Consider the following 14,522-nt stretch of genomic DNA (forward strand, 5'->3'; position numbering starts at 1 on the left):
AGGTCTAAAAATTCGAAAGCTGCGGCAAAATGTAATTCCATCAATATTTCCCGGTTATCCTTCATATATGCAACCACAAGCCACAACGAAAAGGTGCAACAGACACATTTCACCATCCTTATCTACCCTTGTAAAAAAGTCACGTCCCGATTCTTCCGAAGAAATTTCCAATGGGCAAATGCACGAAGAGCAGCAAAGTTCTTTACAGAAACTGTGGAAGAAATTGAGATGGGGGAATCTGACTCAAATTTGAAGAGAACGATAAATAAACTCAACTCAACTATATGGAGACTTAAAAAGAAAATTGACCAACAGAATGAAGAAAGAAAGATTCAACGGGAAGAAATTGATAAATTGAAAGTTTTATTGCAAGACTATGAAAAAGACGAATTTCACATTTCAGTAAAAATTATTCAACAAGAAGCTGATGAAAATGAGTCTAGCCAGGCGCTGTTTTTATTAGATTTAATTCGGAACTTCCCCAAGAAATGCCCTAGGTGGGATTATGACAATATTAGGCAATGCGTGCTTTGGAGATATTGTTCACCAAAGGGTTACAGATTTGCAAGGACTTTAATTAAGCTACCATGCAATTCAACTTTAAAATCTCACGTGGGGAAGATGGATGGAGAAAGTGGCGTCACTGACCTCATTAAAAGGAGGCTAACACTCGAAGCCAAAAAATTAAGTGATCATGAAAAAGTTGTATCAATCGCTATTGATGAAATGTCACTGAACAGTCAACTTATATATGATCGAAAACTAGACCGTTTATTTGGCTTAAAGGACACAACACAGTTCATCGAAGAGAAATTTGCAAGGCACAATTCTGAAGCCGCGGAAGAACTTCAAAATTCCAAGCGTGATCCAGTTGTTGCTAATCAACTTCTCTGTTTCCTCATCAATGGCATCTCAACATCCATTTCATTACCAGCAGCATTTTTCTTCTCTAAGCAGCTTACAGAAAGAGACCTCTATGATCTAACCATCACAGTTATTCGTGAAGTCGAAAATTGCGGTTTTATTGTCATTAGACTCGTTGCTGACAATGCCAAAACAAATGTCGCTTTATTTAGAAGGTTTGGTGATGGTGCAAGAGTGCTTAAGGCGGAGGTCACTCATCCTAAAGATAACAGTCGAAAATTATTTCTAAGTTTTGATCCAAGTCATGCAATTAAAAATGACCGAACACAATTACTGGAGGCAACTGAACGAGAGAACCATCCAACTGACATATCCGGGTCATACATTAAGACCTTATACGAGCTTCAAAAAGATATGAGCATCAAACCGGTCAAAAAATTAACAAGAAAGCACGTGTATCCAACAAATCTGGAAAAAATGAATGTTGGTAGAGCCTTAGACATCTTTTCAACTGAAGTTATAACAGCATTACAATATTTAAAAGATAATAGATTTTCGCACCCACAAGCATTTAAATTTAAAAATTGTCAGCCAACAATTGATTACTTACGAGTAATGATGAAGTGGTTTGATATGCATAACATTAGAAATCGGTCCATTATCTACAAAGTCAAAATATAGACAAAATGCCATTCTTTTCAATAAGTGATGAACGACTAGACTGGCTGGAAAACACATTCATTGACTACATAAAGGATCTAAAAGATAACCAACCCAATATTTTAACCAAGGAAACCCTTGAATGTCTCATTCTAACGTCGCAATCTACAACAGCATGTGTAAAATATCTTTTGTCTAATGGTTTTCACTTCATTCTAACAAGCAAACTTACAAGCGATTGTGTTGAAATGTTTTTTTGCAATATGCGACAATCTTCTGGGGGAAACGATCTAATAGATGCCAGGGCAGCAGTTTTTGCCATTGAAAACATTCTACGTTGCGGTTCCAAAAAATTGAACAAGTTTGTTGGTGCCAACGTCCGACAAGATAGCCTCACACCTATCTTGGGATTGCCTGAAGAAGAAAAAACCTTCCATGATGAAGATATTTTCCCCTTAGAAGAGTATGACGTCTCAAAAGTCATACCTGACACCATCATGGCTACACTTGATGAACTTGCCCAATTCCCTGAAACTCAGTCCCCTTCCATCAAGCAAGCTAGTTTGGCCTACATTGGAGGGGTAATTCTTCGCTTCTGTGAAAAGGATGATAGTTTTGAGCCATGTTGCTATGTAAATATAAGTGTGCCAGCATCTGATTCACCTCTATTTGGGCTCATTGACATTGCTAATAGAGGGAATCTTCGGTACCCCAGTAAGGCTTTAGTAGCGACACTCGAGGTGATCCAAAATTTTGTGGAAGCTACAATACCGTACTTGCCAAGATCAAGGATCCTGAAAAAACTAGAGTCTTTATTAATTCCCAAGCTTGAAAAGAGCCCTGTATTAAACTGTGGGACTATTGTGAAACGCCTGGTTCCCCCTCTTCTGGACAATTTACTACACAACATTTCCCAAAAGTTTGAAAGGTTAAACACCTCCAATATAAACCAGTTAGTCGTAAAGTTTTAAAGTTGTAACTACAAATGATATGACAAACATTCACAGTTTAAACCGTGTTTATTGCAATGCAATACACTAATTAAAATTACGCACATATATAATATTAAATGTTATTTTAGAAAACAAACAATACCGTGGTGTAATATTTTTAAATAAAACAAAAAAGTACCAAGAGCCAGGATTAAAAAATTAGTGGGAGTGAAACAATGCAATTTAAAATTATGAAATTAGGTTCAAAATGAAGCTCAAAACCTACTTCACGCCTCATAAAATACCCAGAGTTAATAAAAATCGGAAACATTTTGAAAACGACTCCTAATTAAAGGTAGAATCCAGTTTCGAAACCATTTTCCATTGGAATAGCATTAGAAACTTATTTTAGCTCGTCCCGAGTTGTCCCGGCTTGCTTAAACAAAAACATGGCCAAGGCTTAGCAACAATAATTTATTGATAGCGAAATACTTTATGTAAAATTATGAAATTAGGTTCAAAATGAAGCTGAAAACTTACTTCACGCCTCATAAAATACCCAGAGTTGACAAAAATCGGAAACATTTCAAAAACTACTCCTAATTGCTGATAGAATCCACTTTCGGGACCATGCCCCATAGGATTAACATTATAAAAAAATTTTAGCAACATTATAAAAAAATTTTAGCTCGTCTCTTTTTGTCCCGGCTTCGATTTTTTTTCAGGTTTTTTTTCATACGCTCGTTAACATAGAGGGCGATCAAACTTGGCTGGCCTCATTGGCGAGCTTGTCGAGTATCTAAGTTGGCCGTGAACTGTTGAAGTGTTGCTAGATTGAAGAACATTAGCGGTTAAAGTAAAGATAAACAAGTTGGGAAAACCAAAATATTACCTCTCCGAGTCAAGAGGTCTACTACTACAAAGTTATTTACCTAGATATGGAATTATTTCTCTTTTTTGAAGTAAAAATTTACGAAATATTGAAGCAGTATTCCAAGCATAGCGAATATACAGTAAAGCAGACGACATTTTACATCCAATAAGGATAAATCTTGACACATGGAAATCAGTTAATGGCAAAAAGAACAGGAAATGAAGTCTACGCTTCAGCTGTTTACCCTATATACTGATAGCTACATTCACAACTGGTTAGCAGTGTAAACACTATCGTCTCGTCTCACCTCAACAATATTCTTAGTTTGCCAACATGAGTGTTAACGTTAAATAATACCAAAGCTAAATTGTAGCTAGACGCACTGATAGTCAATGCGCACCATAAAGAGAATAAAAACTCTGTAGCTTAGCCCTACTAATCTAATTGCCACCATGATCTTTTCTTCTATTATAAAATCTTAACCTGATTATTTAAGAGTGTATTTAACTAGGGATGTCAAAAACCGCCCGGTTTAACCGAAAACCGGTTTTTTCAATTCCGGAGCACCGGTTTTATCCGGTTTTTTAATTCTTCGGTTTTAATCGGTTTTTTCAAATAAAAACCGAAAACCGAATCGGTTTTTTTTTAATTCACAAAATTAAAAGTTTACCCTTTTTGTCACTTAATGTTACTTGGCTTCGGTTGGCTGCTAACAATCTACCACCATGGAGCAATATCAAAGGAGACATAGATGCGTATAATGCAATTTTAAAGGAACTTTCGTTCTCACTCCAATAAAATTACTCCATCTATCGAGTAATTTTTCATTGGCCTATTCTAGAATGCCAATGGAAAACGGCATTATTGGTACTAACTACTCGGTACTAATATTAATCAAAAATGTCTTGATTAGAATCAAGTCCTAAAAAGTATCGATAAGACTGAGGTTATCACTTGTCTGAAGGATCAGATATTAATTTTTCTTTTTAATTGAAACTTAAAGGCATGCTTAAGAAAAAACAACGTTCCATTACCGTTTTCCGTTGAAATAACTTATTTTACAGGTAATCAATTTCAAAAATTTACTTATCTCGGGTTTTCGGGCACAATTCCATTCCCCCAAAACATTTTATCATTACATTAATTACTTTTGAGAGAGTACGTGTATGACATTGAGTTTTAAAAGGTTCCCTCATTTGTGCCCGGCATGCTTCGCAGTGGATACGTTTTAAAACAATGGCGGAAAATTAAGTAGGGACAGTTAGATTTTTACTCGTGGTTATGCAAAATGATGTAATGTCTAGTGTACTTCAGTCAACAGTCATACTGTTCATTCTCATAGCTCAGGACATGATTAATGCTGCTCACTGTTTCTCTCTCTAGTTTCAAACAATGGTTAGAGACCATTCAGTGCCGCAGGTCGCACATGAATATATTTCAACTACAGTTTACATCAATTCTCCGTGGTCGTACTATTAGCGGGTTAAGCACTAATTTGTTCAGAACATGTCTCGAAAGTGTGCTTGTTGTAAGTTTTTAAAGCAGTGTTGCCAATATGTGGGTAATTTCCCACATCGTGGGAGATTTAGGTTTGGTTTTAGGCTCTGTGGGGAAAAAGTAATATTTTTCCGAAATCAATCAAATGTCGGAATTTTCCTTTTCAAGGGTTAATAGTGCAAAATGCACTAATTTTAACTGCACAGTTAAAATTGGTGCATTTTCGAAAATTTTATCCGGTTTAATAATTTCAAGCGACATTTTGAAATAAATTCGGTGATTTTAAGTTTGGCACTGAAAAAAAAGAAAGCATATTTTGAGAATTTTAAAGCTTTATAGCATTTGTACATAGTGTCAAAGCCATGCGGAGTGATATTCTATATTAAACTTAGTATGATAAAATAGTCCAGATAAATATGACTGTAAAAAAGGGGGTGTGGGAAATGCGGCAAATTTTTAAAATGGAAGAGGGAACATCCACTTTCTAACATTAGCAACACTGATTTGAAGGTTTTGGTCATGGCTAAACAGACCGCTCATTCAGTTTTTTATTGTTTTAAAGCTTATTTTGACACGTTATCTCTCAAAAGTAATTAATGTAATGATAAAATGTTTTGGGGGAATGGAATTGTGCCCGAAAACCCGAGATAAGTAAATTTTTGAAATTGATTACCTGTAAAATAAGTTATTTCAACGGAAAACGGTAATGGAACGTTGTTTTTTCTTAAGCATGCCTTTAAGTTTCAATTAAAAAGAAAAATTAATATCTGATCCTTCAGACAAGTGATAACCTCAGTCTTATCGATACTTTTTAGGACTTGATTCTAATCAAGACATTTTTAATTAATATCTGCTCCTTCAGTCTTCATTTTAATTAAGATTTTTAAGAAACTGTTTTACATTTTCAAAATCTACACTAATCAGAAACATATAAAAAGGGGACCGTAACTTTAGCTCAATCAGTCATTTATTTATAATGATACTCCAAAAAATAAAAACGTAACTCATTGAATGTTTGTATTCTTATTGTAATTAACATAATAGATAGTTTTCACACATGGAGGATTCATACCATTTACACCAGGAAGCCGGGCTATCTGGAGGACAAAAGCAGACGGGTTTTTGTCCTCCAGATAGCCCGGCCTCCTGGTGTAAATGGTATGAATCCTCCATGTGTGAAAACTATCTATACAATTTTTTACAACCCTTTATTGAAACGCGAGGCGCTCCCCTAAAAATTCCACAAATAGGACCAAATTTACAGTTTTACACAATTTTTTAAAACGCTGATTTATGCCTGTTTAACCTTTAGCTCAAACTTTTCATAAGCCCAATATGAAATTCGGATATCCTTAAAACTTCTCAAAGACGATCCGAGATTATCAATTTCAAACTTTTTTGTAGCATTAACTAACGTCTGTTTGATATTAAGCTTATAAACCTTAAACACAATATAGTCAGGGCAATGCCGACTCAATTTATAAGGGCTACCCTAAAAGTCCACAAAGGTGATCCAAGATTGTTAATACGCCTAAAAAGTGCCCTCTTCAAAATATGTAGCCGGCGAAAAGAGAGCGTGATCGAGTGGGCTATGCTAGTGGGTATTTTGGTAGTAAGTAACGGGGGTTGGGACTCCAGGCATAGCCCGCTCCATCACGCACTCGACAACGCAAAGCAACTCGCGCCAGCGTGGGAAATAAAGCGGTAACACAGGGCAAATGACGAGTTTAAAAATTGTCTGGTCCAGTTCAAAAATTAAATCGGAGGGGGGTCAGTGGTCCACGAGACTACTAAAAAATTCAAGGGTAACCAGAGTCCACACATTAAAATTCTAATATTTTAATTATGCACTTCTTTAGCTTAGCAGACGACGTTCTCTGGCCAATGGTCACGGACCAGTTTATTTAATCCAAGTCAGGAGGGTCTCTGGGAGTAGGGGTACGTTCAGTAACGAAAATCTCAAGGAAATCGCTGTTTTCTTGATGTGTGGTTGATGGGCTCGAGACGTCACAGTGACGTAAAAGGCTGTTGAACGGAAAAGTAACACTTTGAAGTTAGCGCTGGTTTAGAAAATGGAGTTGGGGAAACGTCTTACTGGCCCTCAAAACGTTACGAAGCGCAAATGGCTCTTTTTAAGTGTAAACGAGCTTACAAATAATGAAATTGTTTAAGAAAATTATGTCTATTTGAATGGTAGAAGTAGTTTTGTAATGAAAACTAATACAATTACTGTAGGAATAACATTATTGGAATTTAATTTTTAAATCCCGCGCCAACTTTTCGTCTGTCAAGTGTTCATCAGTCAAACGCTACGTTACGACATCAAACAAACCATATCGATTAGATGGCTTTTTTGATGGGCAAGCGCTGAGCATCATGACGTCAAAACCGGAAACGCGAAAAAGCGTACAGTAGGAAAAATCTCACATCGCTTAGTAAGCGCTACTATCAAAGAGGGTTACTGAACGTACCCCTGGCCTAATGTTCAGTTTAAAAAATCCTTATTTCCCACCCTGACTCGCGCTATAGCAAGCAGCTTGCGACGTGTTGCGCGTGATTGAGTAGGCTATGGTCCGGTCAAAAGAAATCTTCAGTTCAGCGTTGCAAATAAGGCGGTGGCACAGGGAAAATGACCAGTTTAAAAATTAAATCGGAGGGGGAGCAGTGGTCCACAGGACCACTAAGGAAATTCTAGGGTAACCAGGGTCCAGACATTATCTCAACTATTTTAATTACCGACTTCTTTAGTTTAGCAGACGCCGCGCCCTGGTCAATGGTCATGGACCAGTTCATTTATTCCAGGGCAGGGGGGGGGGTCGCTGGCCCAATGTCTAGTTTTAAAAAAATCCCTATTTCCCACCCTGCTTCAGTTGGGAGTCCTGGAGCTCCTAAAGTCCAGAGATGCATATGACAAGGATTCATTTCTCATAAGCGAGAATGGCCAACTCTGATGTGTTAGAGACAGCCTGGCAGCCTGGTATTTGTTTACTTCTCAGCAGGCTTGGAAATAAGGTTTATTTCTGAACTAGTCCTCCGGACCAGTGACCCCTGATGTCTCAAATATGAAACTGGTCCCGGGACCAGTGACCCTTCCCCTATTTATTTTTCTACTGGTTCCAGGACTTGTGGTCGTTCGCTTCTAAAAAAAATTTCTCTCGGCTTAGGGTTGTATACACAACTGGACTCATGGAGTCGAAATTTATGTTAAAATGAAAATAATTAAAGAGGTCCCCATATCAATTTTTAATAAAAGTAGGAATTAATAAACTAGTCATTGGGACCAGTGACCCTCACGTTTTGAATAAAAAAAGTGGTCCAAGCTATTAATAAACTGGTTTTTGACCTGTAAACCTGTCTTATTTCCTAGCCTGCTTCTCAGTCAGCTGGGTTTTCACCTTTAAAAGTTAATACAGCCCTTTGAATTTAAATAATTAGAAATGAGTAATGTTATTAAATGAATGAATCTATACGGTTGCAGTTGTGTCGAAATGAGAGCAATTAAATATGTGTCTTTGATATTTAGCTCTGATAATTTCAGAAACTTAATAAAAAGTAGTGTTATGTATTTAACCAGTATTTATTTTATTGAAATTTATTAATAACTATTTAATCAAAAAAATTGTAATACTATTTTATGTTATAAATTTTACAAATAAAATTCAAAACAGTAAACATAGGGCAAAGGTTATATTGTATTATAAATAGCCCGTGGGATTGATTTTAGCTATATCGCAATTAGAGCTCGACATTTTCTATCCATTATCCACAAATTAGTAATTAATTTGAATGAAAATAGGTGGATATCTTTAATTAATTGGGAAATAATGCACACACTTTACATTTAAATTTTAGAAGTTAATTTATTATTTACTTTGTGTAATTAATTTCACTAAGGCAATAAATTAATTACCTACGAGGAATTAACTAGTATATATGTTTAATATTAGAATTTAATCGTTTCAAAACTAATATGGTTTTGAACCGGTTTTTGTAATTTAGTTATTAAAATTTGTGATTATCGATTGGTCAATATTGAAAATTAACCAATGGTGGAACTAATTTTTTTTAAACTCAATGAAACTGAAATATCAATGAATAATCTACTGAAAGAGGTATCAACCTATTATTTTTTTTCAAAAGAAAGTAAATAAGGATTAGCTGGCTTGCTGCTTCAAACAAGATTTTTAACCATGAATAGATTATTTTGTTAATTTTAGTCAAATTTAGATATTCGGTAATCGAGTTGATATGAATAAAGCCGGTTTTGCTCATGTCTATTTTAAACTTTAATCACAGATTTCGCTTACCATTTCACAAGCATAATAAACACTACTGAAGGGCGCAAATCTATCTGTGATCGGTAATGGTGACCAATATAGCAATTTGCCCAATTAATCAGTTTGAACTTCATTTGCACATTTCTATTCGTTAATTTGAAATGTTGCGAGAAATTTGAATGGAATATAAGTAGATATCTCTTTCAGAAGATAGTTTTTGATGTTGATATTTAAGATTCATTGAGTTAAAAAAATTGGTATTGGTATTTCAATTAAGCTTTGATATCAACATCGTTTAATTTACGATATGGGCTTATGATGGTAGTCTGTTTATCAGATTAAATCGTTACTTTAAGTGTCACTAGACAGTATCTACCTCCAAAATCGAGGGTTAGTAACTTTGTAAGCATCTCCTAGTCACAGGATATCCGAGGGTCAATTTCTTATATCATAGCTATAGCTCAGTCACTTTTGGCAACCTTGGCCTAATACCATTTTGCTTACCTGGCGCTGTCAAATTCCTTTTAAAGCCTAGATCATATAGGATAGTATCCACCCTTGATTTTCATTTCGCAACACACGTTGGATTCGTAAACCTCGACGCGCACAACGATTAGAAGCATTAAAATTCAAACACAACAACACACTGAGCGCATACATTTATTATTATAGTAAATAAAATTTCTCACTACAGCTGTTTTCAGGGCTGAAGCGACCGAAAGACGGCGGTAAAGAAAAATTCTCCGGCCCGTTAAAGGGAGGGAACGAAATTCAAATGCAAGGCGCGTCCCATCAACAAACAACATTGAATTCGTTTTACGCAATTATAATATTGAAATTTTATACAATTAAGTAATATTTAAGAAAACAAAGCACTACTTTCAAAGTCTAAACTTAAGTACGACGATACGAGAAGGCGAAGTAACGGGCAACGAGAGTTAAACATTTTTTTAAACGGCAAAAATTAACGGAAAGCCAAGGCTTAGCGCAATTTCACCGCCTTAAAAAAAGTGCCAAGTTTACAAATAGATTGTGGGACAATAAAAAGGTGGAAAATTATGAAATTAGGCTTATATTAAAGCTTGAAACCTACCTTATATTATATTTAAAATCCATCCATGAGCAAATCCTCAAAAAATATGAAAATGGCAACGAAAAAGGACCCACTCTCAAATTTTTTTCCCCTTAAAAAAATGGCGGCCACAAACGGGGTAATTTGTCACGGGGGCAATATTAAAGCAGTCTTATCTCACTATCGATAGGCCATTTCAACAAAAGCCATTAAGAAAAAACAATCGGATTATTATGACGCAACTATACGTAAAAAAAGGCCAATATTGGTCGCGCTGATATTTACCAATAAAACAGCGTATCCATGCTAAAATATCGCAGATTGGGGTAGTTTTTAAAATTTAAAATTAAACATACTTAAAATTAATTTTTCTCAAAAACCTTAAAAATGGTCCTAGAAAAAGGTTTAAATTTTGATATAAAACCGTTCCCAAACGTAACAAACGAATATTTCATTTCAAAAGGGTGGCAACAAAATGGCTAAATTTGAAAAAAACTCCATGTTATTTCTATGGGAAAATTTATTTTTTTCACCAAAAGGGCTGATTAATTTTATGGAAATGAAAACCACCCTTAGCAACTTTATTTTTTATACAATAAACTAAAGGGCACCCTGCACGCTCAATAATTTTCGCAAAAAACGTGGGGCCCGTTGTTTAAGTTACAAAATATAAATAGAACGTTATCCTGACTAATATTTGTGCAAAGTTCAAATATAATGCTACAATATGTTTTAGGAAATGGAAAATCATTTGCGGTAAATTTTGGACAATATTTGCGTAAAAAAACTGAACATATATTTTGAGTGAGTTTTTATTGCTCAAAATTTTATTCAAAATACGAACAATATTTCGCATTGGAATAAAACTAAAGTCTGTGTATTCATGAACGAAATAGTGAACAATCCAGGACATGCCTTTAATGAAAAAACCCGTCCACTATGTGTAACAAGCGACTAGTAGTTCCCCCTGTTGAGACAAATTCGCGCCAGCGGAACTACGTCATTTTAGGGACAGAATTAAAGGTCACGTGAGAGAGTGGCATACACGAAATATAGAATGTGGTTTATGTAAATAGGGAGAAATGAGGTAAGCTGTAAATACCGATTATCACTGATTCAGTTTGGAAACACACAGTGCTTATTCTTAACCATTTTACTTAAATAACGACCAAATTTCAATAATTTGAAGAAAATTGAACAGGAGATAACATTTACGCCATTAGATTTCAAAATTTCAAATATTATACTTTATTTGTTCACCCGCAGATGGCGTTAGCAAAAACGGAAATTACAGCTTAATTTGTCCCCAATTTATTTTTCTCTCTCAAACTTCCATCCCCTCCGCCTATCTTTCCACCCCCTTTTTGTTACAACTAGTGGATGTCTCGGTTTGTACGTGCAAAGGTACGGCTGTTAAGTCCTGGATTGTTCACTATTTCGTTCATGGTGTATTTAACGATCTATATGTTATGTTTGGTCAATAAAATTGTACACGGTCCATGCCATGGACTCAACATCAACTTTTTTATTGTGATAAAATATATTCAATATAATTGAATAAATAGTGTGCAATATGATCAATATATTTGCCCAATAAAATTAAAAAAAATTTTTTTCTACATATTGAGCTTTCAATATCATGATAGATTTTATTTGCACAATTAAAGAAAAGTCTTGGGAATATTTTATAAGATGATGAATTTTATTAATGTCCCACACTTTATTTGTGCAAAACATTGAGCGTATAAAGGTCGCTTAATGGGTGGATCTTCTTGAAATTTTAACCACATATTGAGGGCCCGAATTGTAGTTCTGTGGAATTTTTTCAAAGCAGTTAATACGATACAAAAAAGTTATAACCAATCAAAAAACCATCCTTATACATTAAAGTCGGTATGAAGTCTTATCTAAGAGAGCTATCGCTTAGGGATGTCAACTTCCCAGAAAAAAACCGGTTTTCGGTTAACCGGTATATTTAAATGGCCGGTTTAACCGATTCAAAAAACGACAAAATAACCGGTTTTTAACCGGTCGTTTATGATAAATGTTGAAAAATGCGATACTCCAACGTAAACTCAAAGACCAAATATAGAGTAATATCTTTCCCATATACGGCAACGTCATAACCCTCTATCTCTTACCTTAGTGATATCCCCTCTCCCCTTCCCTTCCGGGGGCAAATAGTATTCTCTAGTACAAAGTTGCCCCTAACGTAGGGGATACACAGTTCACTCCCCTCTCAACCGAAATTATTCTATTAGTACCGATTAGTTATAGTCTGTCAAACGAAAGAAGAGCCCTGAGAAATTTGTCCAAATTGGTGTCGCCACCATCGACCCCATAGTACTTTATCAACTTGTTTTGTTTTGTCAATAGTCGTCTGGAATATAGTCTGCTATAAACAGATAGGCTTAATCGCAATAGAACCAATAAATTTTGCTATATATATTTAATATGTTTATGTTTCATGGTTTTTTACGATCATGAGTATTAAAGAATAAAAAACAAAATTAACGACAAGACACCAGTTTTATCTTTGTTGAACTAGCATTGCAATATATTTTAATGACATAAGTTAAAGTACTTGTCCATAATTCTAAGTAGTTCAGCATCAAAGCGTCTTCAGTCCACGTCTTCATCAGAGTCTTCGCTGTCTTCTTGCATATTAATTATAAGAGGTTCAATTGTGGTTTCGATGATGGGATCTTTTTCCCAATACTCATGCATTATATTCTCGACGTGCTCTATTGGCTTACGCCAATTCTCTGGTGTCACACGTTCAATGGCCCTTAATGTTGCATCTTTGACCGTCGAGAGTTTGAAACCACAATTCTGCTTCGCAACGTCGTTCTTCACTTGTGCCCATATTAGTTCAATCGGGTTAAACTGGCAATGGTACGGTGGAATCCTCACTACCGTGTGACCTCTACTTTTAGCAACCTCGTCCATTTCGTACTTCAGGGTTCTGGACTTGTGGCGCTTTATTATTTCATAAAGTTCAAGTCGAGAATATAATGCATGAGTATTGGGAAAAAGATTCCATCTTCGAAACCACAATTGAACCTCTTAATATTTGTAGAGTTCTGTCATAGAGTTACGTCATTTTAGCAATGTATTTTTTATCAGCTCTTATCAGTTTTCGCATTATACCGAAACGTGTCATGTGTTGACGAAGGCATCGTATAACCGTGGATGATGATGTTGACTTCGTGATATCGATTTCCATCCATTTGGAGTAGGCGTCAACCGTGATGAGCAGGTATTGACCCTCGATTGGACCGGCGAAATCTATGTGCACCCTTTGCCAAGGGACGGATTCTTGTGGCCATGGTGAGTATTGTTGGGGTGGCAGGGGTGCATGTTTCCTGCATGTCTGGCATGATCGGGATAGGTTTAGAAGATCCTGGTCGATGCCGGGCCACCATATCTTTGATCTGGCCACTTCTTTCATGGATATCAAACCTTGATGGGTACTGTGAAGCTCGTTCATTACTTTTGGTCGCAACGATTCCGGCACGACGACCTTGTTTCCGATCAGTAAGATGTTGTCTGCGGTTGAAAGTTCCATGGCGCGCCTGTGATACATCCGGATGTCTGGATGGAGTTGGGCATTGTTGTTTGGCCAACCCTGTCTCGTGTACTTGATCGCGAGCGATAGAATGGGGTCTTCTTGTGTGGCTTTTCCGACTTCGTGGACGTCGATAGGGCCATCCGGCCCTCCGCGGAGCAGAAAGACTAATTCCGTGGGAAACGGCGGTTCCGTCTCGGGTGTTTTGAGGGGTAAACGGCTAAGGGCGTCTGCGTTGCTGTGATGAATGCCCTTTTTGTGTACGATCTTGTAGTCGTACGCTGCGAGGATTAAGGCCCAACGTTGAAGGCGAGCTGCCGCAGTTGCTGGAATAAGTCTGCTTTCGGAAAAAATAGCGATTAACGGCTTGTGGTCCGTAACTAGGGTGAATTGTTTTCCGAGTAAATAATCTCTGAAACGAGTGACTCCGAAGATTATCGACAGGGCTTCCCGTTCGATTTCCGCGTAATTGTTTTCGGCAGCTGTTAGAGTGCGTGAGGCGAAGGCTATCGGCCTTTCGACGCCGTCCACCATGTGCGATATCACGGCGCCTAGTCCGACTGGGGATGCGTCGCATGCAAGGAGAACTTCTTTCCTGGGGTCGAACAGTACAAGGAGATCCGAGGATTGTAGAGCGTTTTTTGCCTTGTCGAAAGTTTTTTGCTGTACTTGTGACCATTCCGATGGAGTCGATTCTTTCAATAATGCATATAACGGAGCCAGCAGTGTCGCAGCGTTGGAGATGAAACGTGCGTAGTAGTTTACGAGTCCGAGGAAG

General features: G+C 36.7%; 1 protein-coding gene across 10 annotated transcripts; it reads right to left on the bottom strand.

Moving 5' to 3' along the window:
* Positions 1 to 342: 342 nt before the first annotated feature.
* Positions 343 to 9,816, bottom strand: LOC149620928 (uncharacterized). 10 transcript variants are annotated; one of them, XM_089853872.1, is made up of 8 exons: positions 9,609 to 9,816; positions 2,997 to 3,285; positions 2,188 to 2,888; positions 2,011 to 2,119; positions 1,757 to 1,938; positions 1,475 to 1,622; positions 1,199 to 1,332; positions 755 to 1,123 (listed from the first exon to the last, which is right to left on the bottom strand). In XM_089853872.1, the coding sequence occupies exons 3-5, from the start codon at positions 2,432 to 2,434 to the stop codon at positions 1,857 to 1,859; spliced, it is 438 nt and encodes a 145-aa protein (XP_089709998.1). In that variant the 5' UTR covers positions 2,435 to 2,888; positions 2,997 to 3,285; positions 9,609 to 9,816; the 3' UTR covers positions 755 to 1,123; positions 1,199 to 1,332; positions 1,475 to 1,622; positions 1,757 to 1,856. The 10 variants fall into 10 exon arrangements, with proteins under 10 accessions (XP_089710004.1, XP_089710003.1, XP_089710006.1 ...); XM_089853873.1 differs by lacking the exon at positions 9,609 to 9,816 and adding an exon at positions 3,389 to 5,521; XM_089853871.1 differs by lacking the exon at positions 9,609 to 9,816 and adding an exon at positions 3,349 to 5,521.
* Between the last annotated feature and the right edge of the window lie 4,706 nt (positions 9,817 to 14,522).

The sequence above is a fragment of the Phalangium opilio genome, unplaced genomic scaffold, assembly GCF_054372755.1.
Source record: "Phalangium opilio isolate 3A_F unplaced genomic scaffold, DU_Popi_V2 ptg000209l_1, whole genome shotgun sequence".
NCBI classification, from domain to species: Eukaryota; Metazoa; Arthropoda; class Arachnida; order Opiliones; family Phalangiidae; genus Phalangium; species Phalangium opilio.